At 46.3% G+C, this 19,061-nt stretch overlaps 1 protein-coding gene across 1 annotated transcript in view; it reads left to right on the forward strand.

The window, feature by feature from the left end:
- Positions 1 to 19,061, forward strand: part of LOC119179100 (fatty acid synthase) — a 123,467-nt gene that overhangs the window by 99,373 nt on the left and 5,033 nt on the right. The window contains exons 17-21 of the mRNA XM_075870088.1: positions 5,994 to 6,209; positions 10,558 to 10,887; positions 12,681 to 12,800; positions 15,891 to 16,246; positions 17,559 to 17,912. Of these exons, the coding sequence (XP_075726203.1) occupies positions 5,994 to 6,209; positions 10,558 to 10,887; positions 12,681 to 12,800; positions 15,891 to 16,246; positions 17,559 to 17,912 (1,376 nt within the window). The remainder of the gene's footprint in view (positions 1 to 5,993; positions 6,210 to 10,557; positions 10,888 to 12,680; positions 12,801 to 15,890; positions 16,247 to 17,558; positions 17,913 to 19,061) is intronic.

Genomic DNA, 19,061 nt, shown 5'->3' on the forward strand with positions numbered 1-19,061 from the left:
TAAGGCGGAAAATACCTCACGTCGCGTTACTAGTGCAAGACCTCTGTTCCAACTCACTGGAAGTCGCTGCTGTGCAAGTGTGCCTGGGAAACCGAAAACTCAGTGTGGTATCAGTGTACATAGGCCCACGAAAGAAGGTCGCCATGGAGGCTTTCCTAAAGAACCTTTACACTAGATGTCCCGCTCCTCAAATAATCTGTGGTGATTTTAACGTGCACCCTTTACTCTAGGGAGACAAGAGTGTAGATTTTCGAGGCAAGGAACTTGTAGCAGCTGCGGATGCTGCCGACTTATGTGTGGCGAACAATGGCAAACCTACATTTTTCAGGCCACCAAATTCATGCAGTGCAATAGACCTTGTACTTCACTCCACACACCTTCTGGTATGATCGACCACACCTCCAGACAGGATGTGCAGCGATCATTTCCCCATCTTCACCAATATCCTGGGATTTAGTACTGCTGGTCGACAATTCTGCAATGTAACACGCTGGGGCACCTACAGAGAAACGTTGGACAAATCCACTGGTGAGCTGTTCGCAGATATGTTGCAAAGCAAGTGAACGGCAACTTCGTTGCTGAAACTGCCCGACCATTTTATTGCTCCTGCCTTGAAATTGAAGAACCTTTGCGCAGCACGTAGACGAGCGGAGCGGAAACTAACGAGAACAAAAAAAATCCGTCTGCAAAATTGAATATAACAGGATAAACGCTGCGATTTGTCGTCATACGAAAAAGTTAAGACGAGTTGGGCCGCTTTCCGTGAGAGTTTATCAACGTTTACGCCATTGACAAGGATATGGGCAGTAATAAATAGTCTTTCTGGAAGATCCGCTCACACAGGCCATTCGAAGCACCCGCTTTGAAACAAGGGAAAGATTTGCAAACCCTTGCAGAGAATTTCGTATGATGGAAAGAAGAAGTGTGTCATACGTTCAGATGGCGCACCACCTGGCCACGCCACGCACGCGGAGCAGCGAAACCCCGACCAGCGATGGAGACATCTCGCAAAACATTAGAGGATTTTAGTCTGTCCGGCACTCCGGTACGTTTTTGCGTATACCGGGTTGCCGGAGGGCGTCAAGCCGAATAGCGCTTGAACGAACTTTTTGCATTTTTAGCCCGTACCGCCCAAAATACGCTCAAAAACGTCCGCAACGCCTTTGCGGCCGTGGCCACCACATCTGCGTATGCGCAGTAGAAAGTCTGCGCGATTACTGAATAACTCCAAAAAGAAAAAAAAATTGGACATTGCCAATAATTTTTTGTTACAAAACGGAACTTTATGTTTGTTTTCTTTACTTGCCCTATGATTTAAACTTAACTATGAAGAACACATCAGCATCACGGTGATCAGCATCGGAATCGGTATCACGATTTGCTAACACAAGCGTCATGCGAATCATGCCTACTTTTTGAGTCTGGCACAAAGTGGTGGCTTGAAGATACGTGAAATATACGGTCTACTTACTTTTTTCTGTTTGTCGCGTCATTCCGTAGGAAGTGGGCTAGGGGAAGGTCAACGCGCTCTTTCACACTTCGGGAATTAAGAGTCTACCGCAGCAGCATTGACACTCTTTCAGTTATCTTGTGCCACCGCGAAGCATTCTCGAAAGGGTTCAGCACATGAACTTCACCGAGGACAATCTTATCATCGGAAGGCGAGTAGCGTGCCCGCGGTGCCATGCTGGTAGCGGGCCTCGAAGTAGCCATTTTGTTTTTTACGTTTTTGTTTGGCTCAACTTGACTCGGCTCAAAGGGAAGCCGGTAATGGCAACCTTGGAAGCATGTTGTGTGTTTGGGCGTTTGAGCTTGTCCGGTAAACGACCGTAAGGCACGCGCATGCGCAGTTCAGACACGGTAAACCGGTATCTGCAAACTTTTTTTTCGTATAGCGGTGCGCCGGACAGATTGAAATCCTCTATTCACTCTGCCAGGCTTCGGTGCTGCGCCACATTGTGCAGAGAACCATGAGGCGTACGTGCTAAGTGCGTACTCCTGAGGAGAAAGCCGCACATCTCGAAGCTGGAATTGTAGGTCGACAGCGTGTAATAGGAGGGACTGGCGGTTCATTTCCTGTGCCAGGCTTACTGCGACATTTTGCAAGCTTCGCGATATCTTTTTTTTTTCTTGGCATGCTAATATCGTGCTTTTTATCGCCATGACTTTGTACCGAAAATCTGAATTCCATATTGGTTTAAACCTTCCTAATATTAGTTGCCGGACAATATTTTAGATCTCATCCTTGTTGTCAATCAGAGTCTGGTTTTCTTGCCAATATATAATTACCCAGTATCACTTCGATGGTGTTCGTGACAACCAAGACTTTTTATGAAAATTTCGTTTAGCACGAGTGTTTGGGTGAATTGGCAGGTAATTGGTTGATCATCGTCAAATAAATTCGAACAGTTTGGAAAAAGATCGAAGCAGACTTTTGTAACAAGGGTCAAAACAACGAGGCCAGTGGGTCTCGAAGTACGCTGATGTTTCTTGTGATATTGTCGACAGGGAGGGCGATCGATGGAGGTGGTGTGTGGATGGTGCTAGTACCTTCATTTCTGGCAGCACAGTAACGACTGTGACTGCTACATTCTACCTAATTGCAGACGACTCGCAAGTCATGCGCTGTGGACCAACTTGGGGCAACGTCGCTGGCTTGATGACGAGCTGACGCAGAGGGCGCCGGAAGGTGACTTTTTCCGACCTTAAGCAATGTCTGATCAATGCGTCATTGTGCGCCGATCACTCGACAACAAGTTTGAGTCAGAGCCGATGTCGATAACGCGAGATTCAGTGGTAGGTCTGTGGTGGCACAGATGTCAGGGCCTGTAGATGTCGTTTAGTACTCGATCACGTGGCCTCTGTTGCAGTCAAGTCATTCGCCCCGAAAGGGCGGATGTTAGAGATGATTGGAAGCGTACTTCATGTGGACGGAGAGGCGCATGTAGAGGGACGGGAAGGTGCATCAACTACAGTCACTGAGAAACCATTTGCGGCTGGTTCAGGAGAGCATGAATGCGGGGCAGTAGGCTTGCATGGTCGGTAGATCACGGAGACAGAGAACCAGTCTACAACCTGTGGCGAGGCAGATGAGTGGTCCTCGAGGGTTTTGGTAGTGATTGCAGCGTCCTGCGGGTTCGGCTGTGGCTGGCAAGGGAAGCAAACATTTGCTGGAGAATTCGAGGTCTGTCGTGGTCCCTGCCGGCAAGATGGGCAAAGTGTCGAAGTCAATGAGAAGTGATGCTCGAGAGACAACGTCAAAAGTGAGGCATCCGTGAGTGTAAGGCTAATGGCCCGCACGACTACCTCTGCGCCATACTCCGAGGCGTGTGGCAAGGTGGCCGCCGTAAAATCTGAGGTCACAGACGTGTCGTGAACCGGTGAGGGCGATGACAACGGGTGCATAGCGGACAAGGCTGATGGACAGTCCGCCAATGATGTTGCAGAAACGCAGCTCGTAGTGACAGCTGTAATGTCCTGAATTTCGTCAGGTGGGTGGTCGGGTGCGGGAATATTAGCGATCGTGGCAGGACGTAAAGTTGAAGATGGTGTAGTTGGGGATTTTAGGTGTTGGGAATGAAAAATAACGTGCAGGTTCGCACAGCTCACTGCGACGCAGGACAAACCTTGAAGTAGCACGCTTTCGGAATCAGTTGTATACGTGGGGAGAGAATCGCAGCGCTGGGGTTGTCGTAGGGCTGCGGGCTGGAGTGCGACGCGGCAGCTCTAATGGTAGGACGTTGAGCAGAATGGTGCGCATCGGCGACTGTGCCTTGACGCCATTCAGCAGGGGCATGGCCTCGAGCTACATTAACCATGTTCTGGTTCAGGCCGAGTGGAAGAGCTTTACCGGGGGCCAGAATCGCGGAAACATGGCAGCGACTGCTCATCTAAAGGTGTGTTCTTGGGGTCAGCACTGTAGCTAGAGAGATGTGACGGCGGCCGATGTAGCCGTGCTGATCTCGCCACATTATTTCTAGGCAGAATGGCCGAAGCATATTGGTGGCAAGTGAAGTGTTCAGAGAGCCAGGTGCTTGGAGTGTCCCTACTGGTTCGCACCACACACTCTCAGCATAAGCTGCACGAGAAGTGGAACATGCTGGTAAGGAAATGACAAATAATTGCGATGATTATTGTGGCACATCCTCCTGCGACCCTGTGTTCTCGACGTGGTGTTATCGCTTTGTCGCTCAAGCTTTTCCTTTATGCGTACTTCAAAGGTTCTACGGCATCAATCTCACAAGTTTCACTCACCTCGGTAAGAACGCTGCCAACTTGTCTCGTGAATCTGAGAATCCGATTCATTGACTGAGCTCATTCTAAGGGCCGACGCGTCTGTTAACATGAACTCCCCAAAAAAATACAGATGGTTGAGAATAGGTGTCCTATTGCGTCAGCCAAAGTGTGAACCAATGGCCTACGCAAACAGCTCCCGGAGTTGGCAAAATACAGAAATACGCCGATTCAATGTTTTCTTAGTATAATCCAGCAGTCTATATACATGCATTCGGGTGCACCACTCCAATGTAGCGGTTACAGTGCTCAGCTGCTGACCCGAAAGTCAGAAGTTCAACCCCGGCAGCGGTGGTCCCATTTAGGCGGAAGCGAAACGCGAGTGACTGGTGTACTGGGCATTATCGGGGCACGTTAAAGAAAAGCGAATCATCAAGGTACCAAAAGCGCCTCCTTTACAGCGTGCCTCGTGAATACATGGTGGTTTGGGCAAGTAAAAACCTCTATATTATGATTGCATACCCGCTTGATTGGTTATATCAATATAGGTTTTAATGAACCACGGAAACATTCATTGATTGCCTCTTAGAAGCACATGAAGCAGAGGATGTTCAACAAAACCCAACCTGGTTTCATGCTGGCCAGTACTTCATTACGGTATGAAGCCTGCGGCGTAATCTTAGGATGCTTCTCGGATATACTTTTTACAGAAACATCTGCTCATACGAGATACCATATGCATCACGTCGACTGTGGTGCTCATTCGATACTGTCAATGATGAATCAAGGTGCTTGAGGCTGAGGGCATACTTTTCTGGGTGGCAACGTCTGGCCCCGTCACTGATTGAATTCGTAACTGCTTTTGCCTCCTCTTTGCACGGTTACATTGGCTGGCGAATGGATACGAGATCCCTCGATAGAACTAGAGTGTCACAGATTCGATCGTGGCTTCAGCATTTAAATTGCGATCCAGGATAACTGCAGAGCGCCGTGCACTGGGCAGTCCACGAACATTATAGAAAGTGGGTGCTCTCAGTAACATGGAGCTCTCCGCTATGGTGTTTTTCGTAGCCGAAGTTGTTTTGAGACCTAAAGCCTTACGCAGGAAGCCAATAAACAATTATTTCATCTGATTCTTGCGTTCACCACACGGGGGGCGCCTACAAATTTTTTTCTTGCTCTGTCAGCTGCCATTGGTTGACGGGTCACTTCGGTCGTCCTACGGAGTTGCATAAGGCATTGTGTTCTCGAAACTTTCAGCATTTCCTTCTTTTGGTGTCTGCTGGCTGTGTCGGCGTAGTTCCACTGGTGCGCGGGCGCGTTATCTTATCACGTAGCCATTGGCTGCGGCTTGCGATCATCGCTACTCAGCGCCCACGCTGGAAGTTGGCTTCTGGCGGTTGTAAATAGACGTTGATTATAGAAGGCACAGGCGTGCAGACACACGTTTTGCATTAACACTCACTCGTGGCAAAATTATTCACCAAAACATATATCAAGAGATAGTTAAAGTGTGATTTGTGCAGTCACACATCATTAAAGTACGTGCCTTCAAATGCTATAAAAACGAAAATTTAACGAATCTCTGAAATAATGAACGAGGAAACAAAGATGAATGAATAAGTTATAATCGGTTGTCGAAAGTATAAGATGGCATATCAGTTACCGGTCTGTGCATTCTCCATCAAAACATTCTGAGAACTGTGCTTTTATAATCATGACCACCCCTCAAACTCAAATTCTTTTTCTATGCATGACAGCTGGGGAGGCAAAGACTGTTACGGGAGACGCTTACCTTCACTTCAAGAAGCGCGGTGACCTGTCCAGCCTGCAGTGGTACGAGTCCCCCCTTGGCTACACTTCCCTGTCCGAAAAAACTTCCTGCAGTGAACTTATCTGCGACGTGTACTACGCACCTGTTAACTTCCATGACGCCATGATTGCCACCGGCAAAGTCAACGATGATGGCTCTATTGGTAAGTGGGCATTAACAGACGCCTATCTATGAAACTGTCGCGATACCCCATTGAAGCTGGAAATGGAATAACAGCTTTTTTCATTATTGCTTGCTTTTGTAGAGGAAGAGGCGCATTAAGAAATGGACACGTAGGCAGTTTCTTGTAATGTGATTTATTCATAGTTGTCTGTCATTCCGCTTGTTTTCTTCCCAGCCTTTTCACTGCTTCGGTCATCTGAGTTAGCAAACTAAATATTTCCTGTCAGTTCAACATCGTGCTTTGTTTTCTTTGTTTTTAAGACGAACGCTTTTAATATCATTGTATATCAAGACTTCACTGTGTTTTCTTCGCGGATACGGTATTTAATACGTAGGTACACCAAGAAATGATAAAGAAAAAGAAACAGAAAGAAAGTTTTCCGCTGCTTGCAGTTATTCACATGGCATTGCGATATGCAGGGATCGCATTCATTGTTTTTTTTTCTTGTGGCGGAACTGACTATTTGACGTTTTTGTTGACACCTCCTTTGCGCATGGTTCACGATATACTGTATTATGGTGTAGGTTGAATCTTCAGCTACCACAAAATGACATTACATGAAACGACATCTAAAAAAATTAGATGAAGTGAAATTCAGCCCAAAATGACATTAGATGAAAGAGCTACCCTTAAAGAAAAAAGAGAGCACGGCTTATATCTCTTTTTAGGAATCGGCATAACACGAAAGCTAAACGTGTCTTCACCGAGGCAGTTGAAGGTTTTTTTGTGTCAAGACTGATTGTTGGCCTGGTTCGTATTCGTTTAATGACATTCTTTCATTGTAGACCCGTTGCGGTGGTTTAGTGGCTAAGGTACTCGACTGCTGACCCGCAGGTCATGGGATCGAATCCGGGCTGCGGCGGCTGCATTTCCGATGGAGGCGGAAATGTTGTAGGCCTGTGTGCTCAGATTTGGGTGCCAGTTAAAGAACCCCAGGTGGTCGAAATTTCCGGAGTCTTCCACTACAGTGTCTCTCATAATCATATAGTGGTTTCGGGATGTTACACTCCACATATCAATCACATCCTTTCACCGCAAAATATCACAAACACAGAGTAGAGAAGACACACCACGACAAGAACAAGCGGCGCTTCCACCTAAAATAGACTGAGCGCAAATCCAAAAATAAATATACAGCATACATGCATGCGCAGTCTTCACACAGCCTTACCAGCTATCCGTCGGTGACGTTTTACGTATTGGAAAAGAGATTGATCGATAGCTGAATAGCGTAGTGCTATGTGAAGATGGCGCATGTCTGTATGTTGCATATTAACGCGATAGCGTTAGAGAACTCGTGTCGCACAAATTCCGCCGTCGGTGTCGGACCCGTTGGTTGTGAGCGGAAAATTGTCCGTGAGCAAAAAAAGCTCGTTACAGGGATTGCCGCGGAAAGCCGCTACTTGCCCACGCGTGCACGCATGATCACACTGGAAAAGCCGCACATTCGAAGGAAAAAAAAAGAAAGAAGTGCTCAAATTACGAGGCGCGGGTCGTGTAGTTTCTTTGCCCCTGCCACCCTTCCCTGCTTATCTTCCAGCGATTTCGTCTGGACGAGAGAAGAAAGAATGGAATTGTAGCATGTGACAAACCTTTGTAACTCCACTCGTACTGGACAGGTTCTTAAGTTTTTTGCGGCGTTGAATTCGTGAGACAATAAGCTCTTCTAGTGAATTCATTCCATGGTTACCTGAAAAAGCGTTTCAGGGCCCTTTGGCGCTTTGTATTCCACAGGTGTCAGGACGAAAACGAGCCCATTGGGCGATTTGTAGACGCATTTCGGAGGCCTCAAACTACCTCAAAAAAGGCCGGTTTGTTCAGCCATCCCCGCTAAAACACACAGAAACTTTCGAACAGCTTTAAAAATAGACAGCTATGTCCATCTAGGGGAAAACATATCATGCTTTTTCAGCGTCATTGATTAGGCAAACAGCAAACGCTGAATAATGTCATGCCATCTGTGAGGCATGGTGAGACTCTTTATGGCTTCCGAGATGGTGAGCGCACGGCGTGTGTCTTGGGTGCCATGCGACTTTTGCTCTGGATTGGCTACGTACATGCGACTTTGGCTCTGGATCAAAAAACTGTATGTACCATTCCCTCACGCGCGCTGGTATAATCTACTCTGTGCGTGTGTGTGTGTGACAAAACATATTAGGTATGCACTTAGCGGTTGAAGCGCGCTCTAGGGGCCGCATTTCCCTATCGCGTGCAACTCTTAAAGACGAGGCTTAAGAGCTCCTAATTTTTGTTTTCTGTGTTTGCGCTTGGTGTAGTTGGAAGAGCCGCTTGTCCTTGTCCTTGTGCGTCTTCTTTGCTGTGTGTTGTTGATAATTCGCGACTAAAGAATGTCATTCAATTGAGCGTTTGTTTTGTGCTATTTCGCCACAACGGCGAAGGGAGGAGTACTACAGCAACAAACGGCAGTTTCATGCGAAAAACGGCAATCACCTCGAAACTTACAGCGGGCACTTCATGCAGAAAGCATGCGCGAAATGAGCATACACAGCATGAGCGCAAACAAAGAACGGTCCCAGCTCGACACATAAAGCATTGTGCTGATAAAGAAAGGAAGACGCACAAAACTAACGCAAAAATATACGGAGGATGAGCACGAACAACTTTCATAATCCGCACTTCATCGTATGTGAGCAGCGTGGTACTTTTGTAAACATGGCCGCGGCAGCGAGCGAAGTGACCTTCTTCTCCTGAATCATAAGCACGCGTAGCAGAGACCGTGCCCCGTGGAGGCACGAGCTCATAGAAACGATAGAGGCGCCAAAAGCGAGCTCATTGCGCAATCTCGCTACTGAAGATGAAAACGCGGTGAAGTTGAGGAACTCTGAGGACTGCCAACGGTATATGGTGTTCATAAATGTCTTGCTGTCAGCAAGCTTGGCAGCGTATACCGTGTGGCTTAGTGGCTTACGTCGCGCGCTGCAAAGTAAGAGGACGCTGGTTCGACGCTTCACTTCCGAACTCTTCTATCGCTTTGTTTTGTTGCATTATCTTAGCATATATCCCAGCGGAACTCTGGTAGACCCTGGGATAAAACACTTTCCTGTCGAGAAATTTCTGGCTGCTTTGTTTATTACGTGCTCTCACAACCATACAGTTTCCTAAAATTCACTAGAGGGGGCTTTGGTGCTGCGATCAGTGAGTGACTATAGGAATGATGGGAAGTACACAGATTTGCCAGAGGCGAATCGCACTTGTGGCTTCGTTTATTGCTGTGTTTTTGTCGAAGCAAAGAAGAAATCCTTTCGATATTCGTTATCTATTCTGAAATGGTAAGCCTAATATATTAGGGCGCTGCCGAGGAGCCACTGAACAATTTTTGATTTTCGCTTCGTGAGAAACCGGATACAAGACACACGAACTCACACAAAGCCAAAAGTACTAAGATTAGACAAATTTGTCTCTTACCCATCATTTCCATGCTCGCTGAAGCGGCGTGCGTTGCAGCTCCCGTAGGCACTAGCGCCAGAGTTTCCTCCTGTGTATATCAATTAAACTATATGCTCACAATGATCTGTATTTGGTTCTCGGTTTTCCGGGCTTATCAGTAGAAAGTAATTGACTTCTTGAAATAGAGCATAGGGGCTCCTGTTGATCCATCATTGCCAAAAAGCTGCTTGGCCGTATTTGCATATTGAATGATAAGTCAAGAACGTCCTACTCAAGGAAGGTACGAAGCAGAGCTTGCACAGCAACTCAATATTTAGGACAAAAGTGGGCACCCCTGCCCTCAACAGACCTGCCTGCCCGACTCATTGCGCAGGCCTATGGAAGGCATCAGTAGTCACATATACTTATAGAGATCAATTCATGAAGAAGGTGTGGTACTGGACCAGACGTTTCGACAAGAGGACTTGTGGTCTGTGTCTGCTTGTCGAAAGTGTTTCCAGAGACACACTCTTTTTAACAAAATACTCATCCAATGAAGCTTTTGTTTTCACTTGAACATGATTGATTGATATGTGGGGTTTAACGTCCCAAAACCACCATATGATTATGAGAGACGCCGTAGTGGAAGGCTCCGGAAACTTATACCACCTGGGGTTCTTTAACGTGCACCCAAATCTGAGTACACGGGCCTACAACATTTCTGCCTCCATCGGAAATGCAGCCGCCGCAGCCGGGATCACTTGAACTTCTGTCTTTTGTCATATTCTCAAGGTAGGGTTCTTCCTAGGGGTATTGAAAATGAGTGCCTTTCATCACATGCATGTTACATACATCTTCACCAGTATAACGTCGCCTTGTACAACGGCTTCCATCTTCGATTTTTAAAGTTCCACCGTTCTGACTTGCTCCGCTCTTGCAGTTGATGTCACCGGTCAAGGCACGTTCCTGGGCACAGAGTTCTCGGGGCGGGACCAGGACGGACGCCGTGTCATGGGTTGTCTCGGTGGCAAGTGCATCGCAACCAGGGTCGCAGCGGACCCATTCGCTCTGTGGGAAGTGCCGGATTCATGGACCCTGGAAGAGGCTGCCACGGTTCCCGTTGCTTACTCCACTGCCTACTACGCCCTCATTGTGCGGGGCACGATGCAATCAGGAGAGTCAGTCCTCATCCACTCGGGAAGTGGAGGCGTGGGTCAAGCCGCTATATCTGTTGCCCTGTCCATGGGCTGCACCGTCTTCACAACCGTCAGTGAGTTGCATGCGTCTACGGCACATCTTATTGTCTGGTTCATAATCTTATAACGCACATGCGCACTACCGTTCACGTAAGCAGCGAGAATACGAAGGCGATGCTGTATGTAAAAAGGGGAAATATAAAGACACACCAAAGACCTCTCTTGCCACTCAACACTATTTGACACAACAACCACTCTTGTCTACTTACGTCTAATGTCAACCGCTCATGTGACTGCTGCATACATAACGTCAAAAGTTATTAATTCCCATTCGCTCATATTAGTTGTCTCAGGTCCAATGTGACGTGGTCACATGGGTGACACCCGCAGTATACCCTTTGAGCTACTCTTGCTTGCGTCCTAATTTGCTTCCGTGCTAATACTCTTGTTTGCGTCCTAATAAGATATTCGAAATATATTTTCAGCTATAGCACAGGAAAGCTATTACCGCGGTGTCCATCTAGTGTACATGTCTAGTTCTGCTGACTGCGCTTCATCACTGTAGAAAAACAGCATATTCACGGTGTGATTGAAAATAAGTGGGGCGAAGCGTTCGTGCACTCGCCCATTGCGTTCATCCGAGCGCCCGCCCATCCGCACCTCGGGATCCTACCGACGAGCATGAGCCTCAGCTACCTTTCGCACCCGGCGCCCCCATCATCCATGATCCGCCAAGCAGCATGATCCGGCAAGCGCACTCGTGTGGCGACGGTCCAGAAGAAGGATAGATAACCGGCATTCAGGCAGTGCGCACTGCCCGCGCAGCAGCCAATCAAAAGTAGCTGCACTGCCAACGCCATCTAGCGTACCTTGACCCAACCGCCAAGGCGCCCTCTCGGAAACGAGGCGAGAAATAGAATGCGTACAGCTCCATCTGGTATATTGTCACCCAACTGCAGTGTACCAGCATCTCGATGGCAAAGCATCATCTACTGCATAAGAAGGGAGACGCTTTTGGGTACAGAGGATGGTTGACGATCGACGATCGACGCCCCTCGAGCACCGGCCAGGTCTTGCCATAAGGAGCTTCACCTCTAAAAAAATGGCGAGCCGTCAGGACAATGCACGCACCGATTCCTCCAGCCCATTCCCAGCGTAGAGAACAAAAGTGCACGAAATGTACAGTAGCTGGACTCGAAACTAATTTCACAAGTGCCCTCGCATACTTGCGCTCTAGTTCAAGATTAATAAGCACAATCTCGTGCATATGACTACGCTCTTTGTTCTTTCATACGTCATTATTATATAAAAGAGCATATCTTTTTAAATCAATCTGAAGAAAACATTTCAAATCAATAATTTTAGGGGCGAAGCTCCTAAGGCGCGGGTCTGTTCATCCCTTGTATGTATGTAGTAGTACGTAGGCACTGGTGGCACATACCCGCTCTAGATCTGGTATGTGCCACAAGGTTTGTGAGCTGGCGGTACTCGGAGTGTTCACTAGTTGTACACATGGACGGATGGACAGACAGACTAGCAGACGGACGGATGGATCGATTGACGCGCGAACGTATGGACAGATGGACGCACAAAGAGACAGACAGACAGATGAATGGACGGACTCACGGACGTACGTGTGGATAGATGGATGGACGCATGGATGGACGCACGGATGGTCCCACGGACGGACGGAAGAAAGAACGAACGGATGGACGGAAGCATGAACGGTCTGTTGGACGCTTCGCCCCCTGATCATCATTCACTCCGTGGATATGCTGTGATTTTTTCATGTTACGTACACTGCACAAAAAAGGCCAATGTTTTTGACTACACCATTTAACTGCTTTCCTTTTCCATCGGTTCACAGGTTCAGAGAAAAAGCGGAACTTTCTAAAGTGCCGCTTTCCACAACTGGAGGACAGGCACTTTGCAAACTCACGTGACCGCTCATTCGAAGAACACATCAAGGTGCAGACACGTGGTCGTGGTGAGTACATATTTACCAAATATGAGGGCATTGAAAAATATTTATTTGTGGCTCACGCATCTCATTAAAGTCTGTGTAAACAATGAGTGATTTAAGGTCCAGCAGCTAGTGCATAAGCGCGCTTTCTCGATCTTGCTTTTCGAGATCTCACGTCGACAGATCTTGTTGGAGCATAGTTACACTCGGGAACATTCGATGGCTTAACTGACGCTGGGATCTGAAAGTGCTAGTCAGCAGGGACTCCCGAAACCTCTTTAATCTGTCGTTCTTGTCTAGCGCTGACTGCAACTTCACAAGCGCCTTTACAGCTGCTTGTTGTTAAGAAACTTTGGCGATTCTTTGCTATACAAGGTTACTTAGGGCAGTGTTGGCAATTTAACTTTCTCCACAATATTCATGGTTTTTTATACTAGTGGCGAGGAAAGTGATGATGCACAAGTAGGCGAGATCTCCTTGCGACCTATTCAGAGAGAGGACAGCCTGAGCCTTCCTGACTGTGACAGTCTCTTCACCTGAACAGCTGCTAATCTCAACCTTCAGGTCTTAAATGTAGCAGTTGCAATACTGCACTGCTTCTAGCCATGTCCGCGAACGTGCGGCGATGGGCCCTGCCGGGATGGGTACAAATGCAATTTTTTCTTGAACGAGCGCACGTGAGAGCGTGACTTCAAGAACATGGCCTTGACTTTTCTCCAAACGTTCGTTCAACAAGAGGATCAGTTCCCTGTTTTCTGAACAAATCATACGGCCCAGTTTTATGCATACTGCCACGAACTGCTCACGAAAGCAAAATTTGGCATAAATGGTGTTTTAAGAGGCACACAATACAGTATTTAGAGGTAATTAGGTGCATTTATTCAAAAGCACATAAAGTAGGCGTTCATATGCATATAAACACAAAAATAAGTAACGCTTCAACTCTGATTCATGCTCATTCAACAAAGTTGCTCAGTAGGAACGCAATGACCCAAAGTGGTGTTTGCCTACAATCTTTTGTCTAGTAATCAATAACCAAGTCAACAAGACATACTCCTTCACGACATAGGACATCGCCTCCTATCATGTTCATCGCTAATATTCACACAACAGGTGAATACAAGAGATCAGTTACTTGTGCATACATCTAACCTCTTATATCTTACTTCTTAACTTGTAAAACATTGAAGCTCGTAATTACGTTCAATGATATTGGCTGCCTGTAATGAAGTTCCTCTTTTGTGATGAATGCTACGAGTAGTACTTAAGCGTCTCCAATTTTTTTCTTTCTCGACATACGCAAAACAAGCTTTTGTGGGTGATTTTACGCGACAACATAACATTCACACGTGACTAGCATGACTATAGCGTTTGCCGTTGTGGCTGGCAGCTGGGTGAATTTTACCTTCCAAATGGGAAAGCATTGGAAATATTTTTCTGTAAGTCATCGTATTGGCAGAATATGCAGCCATGAAAGTAGGGTCCTGCTGTTCAGTGATCACAGGGCGTCATTGCGTTTATTATTACAAGCGCATTCAGAGAACAATACAAGACTTATCCAATACTATGGCACAAGACATGAGACACCATCAAGTGCGCAAGATACACCCATGGTGACCAACAACTATTGATGTTCTTTTGCGATGTTGTAGCACATACGTGACTTCACGATGCCGATTCGCTCGAGCATCTATGTTAACAAGACTGGGCGCCTCAAACTCTTGTGAAGCTTATCAGCACATTTTCGAGTTACTACAATAATAAATTGTCCGGCTAGAAACTGAGGCTGCTCATAGTCTCACACCGCACCCTGTGCTCGCAGACACAAAGTGTGAGTATACGTTGCATATTCACAAATGTACAGACACAAACAACTTTTAATTACTACGTAAAGCGTAGCCGGAGAATTAGAAGGCGTAGAAGATTTTTGTACGTTTGTCACTATTTCACCAAAAAATCGTGGATGGATATCTTGCAGCGCTTTTAGAATGTGACGGAAAGCCTTAACCAGAGAAAGGCTCCTCAGCCAGTATTACAGCGCGGACTAAGCGGACATTCAAGACATATTTGAATGGCATTGGTCAACATCATGTGTGCCTATGTTTGTAAAAACAGAGATGTATGCATAATCGCCACAGTAGTGTCGAAGCTATGGCGCTCAACTGCTAATCTGAAGGTGTAGAGTTTGAATTCTGACCATGGTGGGCGCATTTCGATAGAGGCGATATGTTAGAGGCTCATGTGAAGAGATTTAGGTGGCCGACAAACAACACTAGAAGGTTGAAATTTTCGGGCACCCCGACTACAGCGTTCCTCACAGGCAAATTTTGGTTTTGGTATGTAAAACCACGACAACTATTATGAATAGCGATAAGAAAACATATATCTTATGATAAATGTGATATAGTCTGAAACAATTCCAATAAATATGCAGAGCATGATTTTTCACCGGTTTAGGGCAGTTTAACACACGCTTGCGCAGATAGTGTTTTTGCCGATGTGTGCAAACGGCGGTGACCTGACAAATGAAGGCCCCATGGAATGCTTCATAAATGCTGTATTCGTTTCCCCGGTGCGGTTATATCGGTGACTGCACGTGATGCACTTCGGTGATTTTATAGCGCTGACCGAAAACATCCTAGCAAGGACAAAACATAAATATGAAAGACGCTACGCAGCATTTTATTACGCTGCGAGTTCTTGTTATTAATTTAGTATTCATCTATTTAATTCAAGTTCGCAAGTTCCGATTCAAGTATCTCGATCGTTGCGCATATACGGTCCTTGTCACCAAGTGAGTTGTGGCTTTCTAGCAATAAAACAAGTGACCAAGGCAACTAAATGCCTTGTGTAAATGTAAAAGGAGCTTCGCTTCTAGAAACATTTCAATACGCAACCAGATTCATGTTGTAATGGTTCTTATTCCAAGGAAGAACACGTTTCGTGACCATGACGGACGTGTGGGCGCGTAGCATATGCGGCAATACCATTTCATTTTGCACAGATTTTACCCGCGTCTTAATGTAGTCGCTTTAGATTTCCACTGTTTATTGAGGCGTTCACTTAAAGCAGTGTCTGATTTCTCATAAACATCAATATGCATCTTCGCTACAGGTGTGGATTTGGTGCTGAATTCCTTGGCCGAAGATAAACTGCAGGCCAGTGTGCGCTGCTTGGCCCCGCATGGCCGTTTTTTGGAGATCGGCAAGTTCGACCTCTTCGAAGACAACAACCTGGGCATGTCGGTGTTCCTGCAGAATGTCACCTTCCACGGAGTCATGACGGACAGCTTGCAGAGGAATGACCCGGCAACGCCGGTGCACAAGCGTCGCATTGTTGAGCTCGTCCGCGAAGGAATCGCATCTGGTGTGGTGCGCCCGCTGAACATCATCAAGTTCACTCTAGACCAGGCTGAGCAGGCCTTCCGCTACGTTGCATCTGGAAAGCATATAGGAAAGGTTTTGATTGAGGTATGTTGTCACCATGTCACGTGCTTACTACTGCATTCACAAGGATTGTGGGGCAGCGTACCATATCAGCCCGCTGATAACTGGCTCCAAACGTACCGGTGATAAACAAGATCGCAAAAGCATTACGTAGGCTGAAAAATGGGTAATTATTTTCCGCCACGTTTTAAGGTTGCGTATTTAAATGGCTACCCATAAAATTATGTCTATTATGCGAAATTCATGACTTCTTTGATGTTAGAGCATACAAGGTTCCGCAAAAAAAATATGGTCAGGATGGGGTAAATTGCATTCGTCAGTAAATCAACCTGAATCGTGTGCCTATGGAAGTAAGCAATATACAGGCCACCTTACCGGACAAAAGCGTCTCTGTCAGCACTTTCTGCTGCTTGTCGAACAACTCCTCCCGACACCGAAGCAGAACCAGTCCTTGTGCAAAGGCTTGCTGCACACTCACGTCGTATAGGCGATGGCTGTTTATTATTTCCAATTTTGACATGTTAGGGCTCGACACTTAGGCATGCGCGTTTGTGTATCAATACATATCTCTAATTAGGTTCGCATGAAATGACGGTGATTTTCCACAATGTTTCTTAATTACTGTTGGGTTACACGCAATATTGGACATGGTTGTCCTTCTGTAGGTAATTGTAAATACACACAAAGTGTACAATGAATAATCCCATTTATGTCTCAAACTTTTGCGTCCTGCAGCCACAGGTGGAAGCTGTAGTGGAGTGCTCCAAAAACTGAAAACATTTTGTGTTATCAACAAGTATTAGTTACGTCTTGAAAGTACCTGATAATCATAGCAACAGTTCAATATGCGCTACCTTTATCCTCGTGTAGCAACGTAGCATAAGAATTATGCAGTTGTTTATCAGTTTTCGCTGCCGCGCACAGCGTCGCTGTCTAACCAGCACTAGATGTTACTCAGGATACGCACTCAAGCACTGATGGCAATTCGTTTACAAATAACACGGCCAAGTGTGCCGCACGAGTAAGAGCTGACTTGAACTCTGACCCCTTAAGTTTTGGGGCCTACCCTGTCCCTAATCTTCGTAGCTTATTCTTACGGATATTTGTTTAAAGCTTAGTTACAGCTTGCCTATGAAACCAACTGCACGTGTCGGTGGGCTTTGTAGTTTGTTTTTACAGCAGACATAATCGTGAAGCATGACACCGTAAGCGAATGATATGATCACCGCGTCACGGCGAAATGTGCCTGGAGCGCTGTAACATATTTAAAGATTGAAGATTGTGACGAAAAACGTACTGCACATTGTGCACATATCGATAATTTTTCTCACTGCAGATACGGCCAGAAGAGACCCAGCTCCGTGATACTAAAACACCATCGGTGACACTAGAGGCCGTGGCGCGTCCGTGCTTCTACGGACACAAGTCTTACATCGTCGTTGGTGGCCTGGGTGGCTTTGGTCTTGAGCTGGCAGAATGGATGATATCTCGTGGCTGCTGCAAGCTTCTATTGATCTCAAGGACCGGAGTACGGACCGGTTACCAGCGGCTTTGCATTCACCGGTGGAGCAACGTCGGTGCTACAGTTCTTGTGAGCAACGAGGATGTATCCACGGAGGAAGGTGCCCGCAAACTAATTGAAAACGCAGAAACGATGGGACCTGTGGGCGGCATTTTCAACTTGGCCATGGTGCGTAAACTACGAAAAAAAAAGTGTACAGTATAAAAAAATGTTCTTGAGTGAAAGGTGTTCTCTGATACAACATCATTAGCTGTTTTATGAGGCGATTACAAAGAAAGGCGATTACAGGTAATGTTTGCTGACGCCTGCACACCATGCACAAAATTCAATCTCATGTCTGGAAATTTGTCAGCTTATCACTGGAGCTATTGAGCATGCCCCGTTTCCCTACTTTTGTAACTCGTTGTGTTAATTTAACGTACCATGCTTCACAGGATGTTATTTTTTTCAGAAACTCATTAAGCCATGTTCTTTCTATTTGAAGAATTGATTGCTATTGCAGCTGGTATAAAATGCCAAGAGGCGGCACAAAATGAGACGTTTTAGAATGTCTCATTGTGATATTACACCGTTTTTTTGATAATGTGTCCTCAGCTTATCAGACCAAAAATTCTCTTGAGACACTACACAGATGCTTAAGCTGTTGAACCTGTTAGCCCTCAAGTAAATATCTAAAAACAGGGTGTCTATTTCTTCCCGATCTCTATAATGCGGCATGATGAGAAGGGCCTACCGTAAACTATCATTTTTTTGAATTTTCTTACGAAATTTTTCTGTTTTCAGATACCACGTGACTAAGCCATAGTGCAACAATATGGCAGAATAATTAGCACTCACGAACCACCACGCCACTGTCACCGATTCCCAGTAGTGGGTACTCGTCAACCTTAACCTAATTAAGCAGTTTAAGTCCCCATTTAGCCATCGCTATTCTCCTTTCGGCAACCCTAGTCACAAGTTGGGGACTAGCAGTGATTCGATAATAGTAGAGGTTCAGAAAGTCTGCCGGGCTGACATCAGAGATCATGCACTCAAAGAGCAGTTTTGATGTGCTTCCTGCAGACTTCTTCCTAATTTCAAAGATCAAGAGAAGCAATAAAGGTAGCCGTTTGTCCTCGACATCGAAGAGGTGGTCAGGGTTACCTCTCCCAGCACCCATCGTCGTAATGTTTTGTCCGTTTTATATTGTTTGTCGTACTGTATGTTACAGAATTCGGTGCCGAAAAACCCAATTCACCACTTTAATCAGGGTCAGGGTCTGTCTGATCGCTGGAGGCAGCTGACATTCAGGCAGCCTTCGCAGCGTGGGAATCGCTT

The sequence above is a fragment of the Rhipicephalus microplus genome, chromosome 7 (assembly GCF_043290135.1).
Source record: "Rhipicephalus microplus isolate Deutch F79 chromosome 7, USDA_Rmic, whole genome shotgun sequence".
NCBI classification, from domain to species: Eukaryota; Metazoa; Arthropoda; class Arachnida; order Ixodida; family Ixodidae; genus Rhipicephalus; species Rhipicephalus microplus.